Below are 11,985 nucleotides of genomic sequence, written 5' to 3' on the forward strand. Positions count from 1 at the left end.
TCTCGAGTATATTTTATCATCGAGTGATTGTATTAGTATTTATTGATTCATTCATGTATGGTTGTATACTTCTGTTGCATATCCATTAAGAAGAACAACATAAAGTGAGATCATCAACTCCGTCAAGCATCAATCTTTTTCGATACCTACTTTTTTTTGTTTTTTGCTTTTAAATGATCTCAACCATAAAGAACTTTATCCGTCTATATTAGCATAAGGTTATTTTTTAAGTAAAGATTTCTTCATTAAATTTCTAACAATTTGATATAGATGGAACGAGGTATATTAAGTATAACAAATACTTATAGGTTAGTTCAAGCATGTATCATGCAACTGACTTTTATAACAAAGGGATTTAAACAAGGGAATTTAGGAAGAAACTATAGCTTCTAATGGTAGAAAAAAAAATCTCTTTGGATGCTAGGACCATTCTTCATCATAAGAGGGCTAAAGAGATGCCAATAAAGGTATGTTCAATCGACATTACCATATTTTAAGAGATGAAAATCAACTTATGCATAATTTCTAAATAACAATTTTATTGTACATAAAAATTAAAAACTTATAAAAAAAAAACTACTTTCTACAATGACTTCTATTACTTGTTCCATTTTTTAAAAAAATTGTGAAAATATTTCATTTAAAATGTACTTTAAATTTCACCTATTCATCTTATTTTAATGATAATAATTTAAAAAATTATGTACAGAATTAATTGTTAATACAACAAAATTAATCCCATATGACAGATCAAATTTAAGGTTTCTATTCTCAAACAAGGTACACATGTTAAAGCCTATTGTAAAATTTTTATTTAAATAAAATCCACAAACACTGTTGTACTTATTGTATTTTCTTTCTCATGCATCACTTGTAACCTAAAAAATATCCATCAAATAATTGCAATTTTCTTGTCACATGATTGCTCAGTCAATCCTCTCAAAGTCGAAACAAATCCATTTCAAATTTATATTATTATCCATGAAAAGTTTTTATTTTTACTTTTTTCCCCAGCTCAACCTCATGAGAAAGAAAGCAAATCAATGTAATCTTCAACCACAATGGCAACCAAAACAAGAATGGTGGGCAAAAGTATCTCAACCATTAAGATGACTGCTTAAAAAAATGCCCATGCAAAAGTATTTAGCTTTGTTCTGGGTCTGCAAAGAAGCTGTTGATGGATGGCATGATCTCTGGGCTCTTGTTGCGGACATATTTCCTCAAGAAATGCTCAGCATACTTCTCTCCCTCTGCAAAATTGTCCAGCACTCCCGCAGCCCTGGCTTCCTTGCTCACCCTGGCTCAAGGGGCAAAGGAGAAGAAAACAAATTAGTGCCAGGGGAACCCCAACAGTTCAAATCAAATTAGTGCTAGAAAACAAATTGTTGCAGACCTATTCCCTCACATTGGAGGGACAGGGACCATAATCTCCAGTCTAAAGTTCATCATTACAATTTCTTCATCAATATAGAGAAGATCAACAACCATATCATGTATCAATTTCACATTAAAATGAGAAGTAAAAACAAAGAAACACATAGCCACTGCAATTATTTGTTTTAATTTTCCACTAGCAAGTTAATATCATTGTGTGTCTAGGTTAATTTTAGGCAACCATTCTGCAACTCCTCCATTCATTCCATATTCTGTTTCATGGTAATAAATAGATTTGTGCATGAGAATACTAGAAAACCTCAAGCATAACCACCATAAATTCCTAGGGAAAAAGCCACAATAGATAATGTGCAGTGTACAGCCATTCATTTGCTTCATTTAGATCATAGTAATCAAATTGAATTCAAACTGCGAAGTGGAATCTGAAATTTGTGAACTGAGAATCAACAATCGAATCAAGAGCTACATGAATACAAAAACAAAATACATAAAAATGTAGTATATTGATGAACAATGAATAACCATGTGCCTAAGACATCTGTGTATATATGAAATTACATTATTTGTCGTTAAAGTTTAAAAAGTGAAAATGAAAAGTCTTTGAAATATCAGAACTTTGAAAAACCTTCATATGCATCTCAAACATTTCTAGCTTTCAAATAAACTATTCTTGAAGAGAATCAAACAAATGAGACTGGGATTTTCAATCTACACACTGTTTTTCCTTTCAATTCTAGAAGCCCTAGGAAAATGTTGAAGGCCTTTTTGCAATAAAAGGGAGAATTTTTTAGGTTTTAAATGGTCAGATATGGCCAGAAGGAACCCCCAAAGATTGGCTCTGATAGTACAGAGTTGGGGTGGGATATGGGGGATCCAAGCTTCAAATTTTACCAATCAAACTATTATTTAAATAAAAAAAATTTGATGGCAGATTTGAGAATTTAGTTGAATGACTCCTCACTGAATCAAAAATCATGAATTTAAATAACGAACCAAAAGATTTGAATCAAGAATCATATGATTCACGGCCAACATTGATTATTTTGATTCATCAACCATATTCAAATTTTTATACCAATGAATGAAATGAAAAGCCTTTGAAATGTCAAAACTTTGAAAAAGAACCTTCATATGCAAGTGCAAATATTTCTAGCTTCAAATAAACTATTCTTGAATAGAATCAAACAAATAGAATGGGATTTTTCAATCTAACTGCTGAATTTTCTTTCAAATCTAGAAGCCCAAGGAAAAGGTTTAAAAGCCTTTTTGCAATAAAATTGAGAACTCATGAGGTTTTAAAAATAGTTAGCTTTGACAGGAATGAAACCCCAAGGATTCAAATTTTACCAATCAAAACTATATATATTTTAAAAAGTTTGATGTCAACTACTCAGACTACTTGGTTCTTGTTGAACAACTCTGCACTGAATCATAAATCATAAATTTGAATCATGAACCAACAGATTTGAATCGAGAACAATTGATTCAAGGTTAACATTCATTTTTCTACCATATTCAATTTTTTTGGAGAGAAATAGCATATTCAAATTATTATGCCAATGAATGAAATGATATTGTGCAATTCAAATCAAGAATGGTACAACTTTGACAATTATGTGAGGCGCAAAATGCACATTTCCTACCTAAACCATTTAGGCAGAATTTTTCCACTTCAGTAACCAAGCTAGTTATTATATGACTATTTTCATGACACAGCTTTCTTTGTTTTGGCTCACTTCAAAGGATTTTGCCAAAACAAGAATCCAAAATACATTTTCTCAGGAAGCATTTTAGGATACACTACTAGTTAAGACAATTGTTCACCTTGAATGTGGTAATTTTGCCAACAATAGATGAAGAATATTTCTTAAAATAGCTATGCTAACAAGTGCCTTAAGGAAGTGTTTGGGAGCATAGATTTCAAACCTTGAATTTGGATTGTGATTTGGAAGAAACTCAATGTTAGTTTATTGAATCTTGACCATATCATTGTACAAATTTTATTATGCAATTTTCTTCATTCTAGAATTTGAAAAGTCATATTTAGTAAATTATTTATCTTTTTAAAGATATTCTTGATGTTGATACTGAATCTAGTGATTGACAATCTGATTTGATTCATGATTCAAAAAATGGGTTTTCTGATTCATGATTTGATTATTGTGGTTTGGAATGCTTAAATGTTAAGAGTTCAGTTGCATTTGAAATGGGATCCCTTAAAGCAGATACGATATGAAGGGATTTTAAAAATCTTTCTTGAAATGACAATGGTTCAAACTTTATAATATCATCTATAAGGTGAATGTAAATTATTTTTCCAGATGACTCCATTCAATGTGATGGCTTTACGGCAAGGAATGCAATGTATAATGCAATAGGTTACTCAATTTCAACAGCACATCCAAAAACAACCTGACAAATCAAACAAGTTAATGCTCTGTAATTTTAAGGAAACAAGACCTTGTTAGGAAATTTTAATTTCCTATTGTGGGCTCACATATTTAAAAGCAATTATGTTACTAAGCTATTTTAACATCTATTGGGTATGGGCTTTGCAATGTGTAGAAACCCAATACTAAGTTAATTTAGGATTTTGATGGACTTCTAAAATAACCTAATAGGGCTATGGTCCCCAAGTCAGATCAGAAACAGTTTCACGTTCTTTTTTTTCCCCATCCAAAGAGAAGAACACAAGTGAGGCACTTAGGGGATTTGACTGTGGAATATCAAAACTCTCCGCTAAAGGTTGTTGGACAATCAAATCAGACACATCTATGGATCCAAGTATTTATTCCACGTTTAGTATGAATCCAGGTATTTATTTCACGTTTAGTTTTTCTTAATTGAATAACATGATGATCTTGAGTTATTAGATTTATGGATTAAAGTTATTTCCAACAAGTGGTATCGGAGTCTAATCATGTTGTTGATTAAGAAATTGTGCATGATCTAATCTACAAATGCTATTGATTGTATTAAAATCCTAGATCTAGGTTTAGCATGATAAAGTTTAAAGAAAACCCAGATTTAATGTGTTGTTGCATGATTTTATGAATCAACATGTTTTAGGGTTAAAGGAATTTTATTCGCCATGCTTAAAATCAAGTTTTCTAGCCCTAATTTAAGTTTGGGAACAATTTGAAGTAATTCCAATAAATAAATAAAAAGTTTCCTTTCCCCAACTTGTTGCGACCCTAATGCTCGGAAAGATGTCTCTCCCTCTCGTCGAGGTAGACAGCAAATGGCAAAACGAGGGAGAGAGGGAGAAGACTGCGAGTGAAAAATGGTGATTCGGATCTTCAACTCGACTGTTTTTTTTTTTTTGGGGGGGGGGGGTGGGGGTGTCATGTAGCTTTCTCTTTTGTCTTTTGTTATATCAGGTGGGGAATGAAGCTTATTTGAGAATTCAAGCTACTTAAAAAAAAATTTAAGATAAATTTTGTGTGAACACAGCTACTGAATTAAAAAGATATGCGGAATTCTTTTATTGGTGGGGGTAGGTGACGCTTGGTGCCCCAGGACCTGTGAATAGAAGTTTCTCTGATTTTACTTCATGTTTGAGGGATGTACGTGTAAGTTTTAGGACAAACACGTGTAAGTGACAGGCAGCTGGCCTTCTGTTTTCCTAGGTTGAATCTAATGCATTGTTAGACATTTATTGCTTTCAGTAGTTTGCTTCTTAAGTATGATGAAATATGCAAATTAAATTAGTGCCAGGGTTATTAGGTTTTTCTTTCTAAGGTAATTTGTGTATGTCTAGTGTTTTAGTATTAGTATATTGAAGTAATAAGTTGCCAAAGTAATCTCTATTATGTAAATGCATTTATATTGAAACATTAGGGACGTATGTGTGTTGTTTGTGCGAGTAATGATCAGCCCAAAGGAAGGTCATTGCTAGACCAAACAACTTGGATACTTGGGGTGATAAATAACGTTACAATTGTTAGGTTATCCATGTGAATAATAAGTCGGTCCAAAGAAAGGCTTGTTGTTTGACATGACTTATTGTAAGTATTTGATCACTGCATGAACAATACCACTAACATGTTAATATTTATGTCCAACAATAGAATATTAATGTTTTACTAGGTATCTTTAGATGGGGTCCACTTTTATTTGTTAATATACCTGTTATGTATAAATGGAACTGATTTAGGAATATAATATGACTTGTATATTATGACTGAGCATGTTGTTTGGTTTTGTTCTATATTCAGTTACTGCATCTGCTACTACGATTTCTGCCAACATAAATTCCATTTCGGTGCATAATGGCTCCAACTTTAAGAATTGGAAAGAGAACGTCATGATTGTTCTAGGCTGTATGGATCTGGATCTTGCGTTACGGACAGAACGACCTCCCGCCTTTACGGATACAAGTACCTCTGATATGAAAAGGGATTTGGAGAGGTGAGAGCGTTTCAATCGCATGAGCCTAATGATCATGAAACACTTTGTTCCAGAAGCATTCGGGGGCACAATGTCCGATAAGGATGATGCTAAAGTATTCCTTGAGGAGAAACGTTTAGCTAAAAACGAAAAGGCTAAAACAAGCAACCTTTTGGCTAGTCTTGTTTCAATGAGGTATAAAGGAAAAGGTAATATCAAAGAATACATTATGGAAATATCTAACATCGTTTCAAAGCTAAAGGCACTAAAGTTAGAGCTGTCTGATAACTTGCTTGTGCACTTAGTGTTGATTTTCCTTCCTCTACACAATACAATCAGTTCACTGTGAGTTATAACACTCAAAAGGATAAGTGGACTTTTGAATGAGCTCATTGCTCATTGTGTGCAAGAAGAGGAAAGGATTAAACGAGAGACGACAGAAAGTGCTCACTTAGCAACTTCCTCTAAGGATAACAAAAGGTAGAAGGATAAGGATGCTGCAGTTGGGACATACCAAAGAAAACTACAAAAAAAATCAGACCAAGAATTTGGCTGCTAGTTCTGCAGGAAGGGAGGACACCTCAAGAGGGATTGTCCCGATTACGCCGCTTGGCGGGAAAAGAAAGGTATGCTTCTAACATTAGTTTGTTTTGAAGTTAATTTGACTATAGTACCTTAACATACTTGGTGGGTAGATTCGGGTGCTACTACTCACATAAGTGTGTCAATGCAAGACTGCCTAAGAAGCCGAATGACGATTGATGCTGAAAGATTCATCTACGGGGCGACGACAATAAAGTTGAGATTGAGGCAATTAGGACATTTAGATTGTTATTTAAATCCGATTGTATTTTGGATTTGGAAGAGACATATGTGGTACCGTCCTTTAGACAGAATTTGGTTTCAATTTCTGTATTGGACAAATTTGGTTATTCTTGTTCTTTTGGAAATAATAAATTTTATTTTTTCCAATATTCAAATATGATTGTAACATGATCTTTTGTTGACAATTTATATATGTTAGATACCATTGCCTCTAATAATGAGTCATTGCATATTAGTTCACGAGGTACTAAACACAAAGTAATTGAGGAAGATTCCGTCACCTTATAGCACAAGTGGTTAGGACATATCTCTAAACAGAGAATGGAAATGCTTGTGTCAAAAAGAATCCTAGGACCCCTTAACTTAACGGACTTTATAATTTGGTGTGAAATGTAATAAGGGGAAACTGACAAACAAAAAATTTAGGTGCTAATAGAGGCTTGGGTGTCTTAAAACTAACACATACTGATATATACGGCTTCTTGGAATGGACAACAGTATTTTATCACGTTCATAGACGAGTACTCGCATTATGGGTACCTCTATTTGATACATGAGAAGTCACAATCTCTAGACATGTTCAAGGCTTTCAAAGCCGAAGTTAAGAACCAGCTAGGCCAAAAAATTAAGGCTGTCAAATCTAACTGTGGTGGTGAATACTATGGTAGATATGATGGATCAGGAGAACAACATCTAGGACCATTCACTAAATTCCTAGAGGAATGTGGTATCGTCCCACGATACACCATGCCAGGGAAACCTAGCATGAATGGTGTTGCTGAGAGACAAAAAAGGACGCTTAAGGAAATGGTAAGAAGTATGATTAGTCATTCTTCTTTATCGGAATCTCTCTAGGGAGAAGCACTAAAGATTGCAGCATATATACTAAATAGGGTGTCAAGCAAGGCAATAGCTAAAACTCCTTATGAACTTTAGACTGGAAAAAAGCCAAGTATTAGGAATTTACACATTTGGGGTTGTCCGGCTGAGGCCGAACCTTATAGGCCTAACAAAAAGAAATTGAACCTAAGGACAATTAGCTGCTACTTTGTTGGGTACGTTGAAAGGTCAAGGGGTTATAAATTTTATGATTCCTCTACAAGAACCTTCTTTGAGACGAGAAACGCCAGGTTTTTTAAGGAAGTTGAGTTTGCGGGGGGAGATAAGGTTAGGGATATTGTCTTTGAGGAGGAATTTATTTCTCTTCCTAGTATTGCTATTGGATCTGTTCAAGAAACAATACAAGACAATATCATTGTACTCCCTACCAAAAAATGAGGATATTGTTCTAGAAGAGCAAACTTAACAACCTCAAGAAGTGATGCCATTAAGGAGATCCACTAGAGAAAGGAGAAGTACGATTTCAGATGATTATATTATCCTTTTCCAAGAACATGAGTTTGACATAAGTGTGATGGAAGATGATCCAATCAACTTCCATTAAGTCAAAAAAAGTTCTAATTCTTAGAAGTGGATTGATGCCATGAATGATGAGATGAATTCCATGAAAGCAAATAACATTCGAAGGTGTGAAGCCCATTGGTTGCAAATGGTTATTTAAGACCAAGAGGGATTCAAGGGGTAATATTGAGAGATATAAGACACGTCTAATTGCTAAGGGATTCACTCAAAAGGAAGGCATTGACTATAAAGAGACTTTCTCTCTGGTTTCATTGAAAGACTCTTTTAGAATTATAATGGCATTGATGGCTCATTTGGACTTAGAGCTTCATCAGATGAATGTAAAGACGGTGTTTCTCAATGGTGACATTGATGAAACGATTTATATGGTGCAGCCTGAAAATTTTATTTCTAGAAATCTAAAAAATATAGTCTGCAAATTAAAGAAATCTATCTATGGGCTCAAGCAGGCTTCCTGTCAATGGTATCATAAGTTTCATCAAGTAATCATCTCGAATAATTTTAAGGTAAATTCGGTTGATGATTGTGTACACCATAAGGTCAGTGGGAGTATGGTTATATTCCTGGTTTTGTATGTCGATGACATATTGATGGCGAGTAGTGATATAGGCTTATTGTACGAAAGCAAGAGATTTCTGACTAAAAATTCTAAGATAAAAGATCTTGGGGATGCCTCTTCTGTATTAGGAATTCAGATACATCGAGATCATTCTCGAGGTATACTTGGACTATCACAAAAGAGCTATATCGAAAGGGTACTTGCTAAATTTGGCATGAAAGACTGTCACCCAGGAGATACACCCACGGCTAAGGGAGAAAGGTTCAGTCTTAGTCAATGCCCCAAGACTAAGGTTGAAAAGAAGGAAATGCAGAAGATTCCTTATGCATCAGCTGTAGGGAGTCTTATGTATGCTCAGGTATGTACGCGTCCGGATTTGGCGTACATAGTTGGAATTTTAGGCAGATATTTGAGTAACCCAGAATTGGATCATTGGAAGGTAGCCAAAAGGGTTATGAGGTATCTTCAGAGAACAAAAGACTACATGCTTACCCACAGGAAATCATATCAACTTGAGATCATTAAGTATTCTGATTATGATTTCGCTGGATGCAAGATAGCAAGAGATCCACTTCGAGCTATATATATCTACTAGCTAAAGGTGCTATTTCCTAGAAGAGTGTTAAGTAGACTCTCATAGCTCCTTCAACCATAGCAACATAATTTATAGCATGCTACGAGGCATTTAATCAAGGAATTTGGTTGCGACATTTTGTCACAGGGCTGCATATCTTGGACAGGGTTGAAAAACCGCTCAAGATCTATTGTGACAATAATTATGCAGTGTTGTATTCAAACAACAACAGAAACTCCATCAAGTCAAAGCATATTGACATCAAGTTTCTGGTGGTTAAGGAAAGGGTTTAGAGTTGTCAAGTGTCAATATAACATATTGGGACAAACTCCATGGTTGCAGATCCACTCACCAAGGGTTTACCGCCCAAGGTGTTTCATGAGCACACCGCTTGTATAGGAGTCGTCTTGTTTGACAATGTTGCGGTTTAGACGGAGTTTGCATTTGGTTTTATTTTCTGCAGAAATAAAGTAACAAAGGAATGTACTTTTATGCATTTATGACTCTGAATGTTATCTTCCTTTTGGAAGAGCTAAGGACTAAGGAACTAAGGTTGATCTCATAAGGAATAAGGTAGGACCAGTTGGGATATGCATGTTAAGGTTAAGGATCATGCATATTACCATGCTACACACCCATATTCGATCTATGCCATTGCGTGTATTAGTGTGGTGACCATTGATGAGTTTAGTTACGAATATGAGTATAACGAATGCTACTTTGATCTCATACTAGTATATAAGATGAACAATATTGAATTAAGGAGATATTATAATGATAATAGTCATATTGTGTTCACTTAAAGTTTGGGTAATATAATTGTTTCCGATGTTTATGTGTCGCCCAAGTGGGACATTGCTATGAAATTTTAATTTCCTATTGTGGGCTCGCATATTTAAAAGCAATTATGTTACTAGACTATTTTAACATCTATTGGGTATGGACTTTGCAATGTGTAGAAACTCAATACTAAGTTAATTTAGGACTAATGGGCTTCTAAAATAACCTAATATATAAGGAAAACCTAATAGGGTTATGGTCCCAAAGTCAGATTAGAAACAGTTTCACGTTCTTTCTTTTCCCCATCTAAAGAGAATAACACAAATGAGGCATTTAGGGGATTTGACTATGAAAGATCAAAACTCTCCACAAAAGGTTGTTGGACAATCAAATCAGACACATCTATGGATCCAAGTATTTATTCTGCATTTAGTATGGATCTGGGTATTTATTCCACGTTTAATTTTTCTTAATTGAATAACATGATGATCTTGGTTTATTAGATTTATGGATTAAAGTTATTTCCAACGTACCTTGGTATTAAATGAAACAAATCTGAGGTCAATTCCTAAAACAATACACACTGTTTGTTGCTCACATTCTATAAATTGAATTCAAATTTAATAAACCTCAAATCTGTTTGGTTGTAAAGCACACAAATTATAGAGTCTATCCAGGTATATTTAGTTTAACTCAAAGAAATTCCACAATTAAATAAAAAAGAAGAAACGAAGAGACTTTGAATTCCAAATCACATCAAACTCATGCAAGCAAATGGAGCCTACTTCACAACAGTTAACAAACTGGGAGATCATGGATCTTATAAAGTAACAAGGGTTTAGCAGATAGTTTGAAACCAAATAATTGGTACAACCCAAGTGCATCCAGATTTCTAAAATGAAAGCATATAAAAAAAGGGGGGGGGGGGGGGGGGCAGTAAAAAGGGAAGAAGGAATCAAAGAAAGCATAAACGTCCGCATAGGAGCGAACGGCGGATGTGTGCGTGTCCGCGTATCAGAGAGAGAGAGAGACCTGACTTCAGGGTTGATGCAAATATTGCGGACCAGTTGCATTCCGCAGATGCCAACAGCAACACCGACGGCCGCAAAGAGAGGGTAAGCCTACAAGTGTATTGTATACCCATTAGATCCATACAGATGTAGACAACAGCTAGCATAAGATGAGATTTTTCCCCTTCAAGAGAGAGAGAGAGAGAGAGAGAGAGAGAGGGGGGGAGAGAGCTACCTCAGGCCTCAGCCATCGATTAACAGAGGAAGCCATTGAAGAACGGCAAGACAGAAGGTATCGAAGAGAGGGAAGATGGGGAGAGCTTGACAGAGAACGCAGACGGGGAGTACTAGCCAAATCGATCGACCTGAATCTGATCTGGTTAGGGCTTCACACGGCGCAAAATTTATAAACTAGTGAAATGCCCGCGACTGCAGGGCAACCCAATAACTAACAATCCTTTTTTGCTGGAAATGACACTTAAAAAATTAATAAAAGCAAAAAAAAAAAAAAAAACGATCCAAGTTACACACAGTAAAAATGTTAAAAAATTGTCCCGCGCATATGCTCGGGTGGTAAAGACGGATGATCGAGGGCCACTTGACGGTGGAACGGGGGTTCGAATCCTGTCATTTCAAGTGCATATCTGTGATTTACCCCTACACGTGCGAAGGGCACCATGCGTGCAGGCGTGGGACTAGTCTGAAAGACGGGGGTGTCACCCAATGATCCCAGGACACCCAACATAACTAAAAAATAAAAATTTAAAATTTTTAAAAAAAAATTTAACTTTTAGGTTATATAATATGCATGTTTCAATAATCAAACCTTGGAAATAGAGAATAAATACTTTTACCTGCAAGAGCATGAATTTTGAAATTTTGATTTGACTATATATGGATAAGAAAGAAATTTAATTTAGTTCCGTACTGTGTTTTGTCTAAATCTAGAAATCCAGACAAATTCAAATACTAAAAATTCGTACTTTACAAACACATTGACTCTTCTTTTTAAATGTATATTCAAATTAGAA

At 34.9% G+C, this 11,985-nt stretch overlaps 1 protein-coding gene across 1 annotated transcript; it reads right to left on the bottom strand.

The window, feature by feature from the left end:
• Nucleotides 1-945: 945 nt before the first annotated feature.
• On the bottom strand, nucleotides 946-11,413 carry LOC131145610 (uncharacterized). Its single transcript, XM_058094784.1, has 3 exons — nucleotides 11,190-11,413; nucleotides 10,977-11,065; nucleotides 946-1,297 (listed from the first exon to the last, which is right to left on the bottom strand). Exons 1-3 carry the CDS (start codon nucleotides 11,223-11,225, stop codon nucleotides 1,144-1,146), a joined length of 279 nt encoding a protein of 92 aa, XP_057950767.1. The 5' UTR covers nucleotides 11,226-11,413; the 3' UTR covers nucleotides 946-1,143.
• Nucleotides 11,414-11,985: the final 572 nt, after the last annotated feature.

The sequence above is a fragment of the Malania oleifera genome, chromosome 13 (genome assembly GCF_029873635.1).
Source record: "Malania oleifera isolate guangnan ecotype guangnan chromosome 13, ASM2987363v1, whole genome shotgun sequence".
NCBI lineage: Eukaryota > Viridiplantae > Streptophyta > Magnoliopsida > Santalales > Ximeniaceae > Malania > Malania oleifera.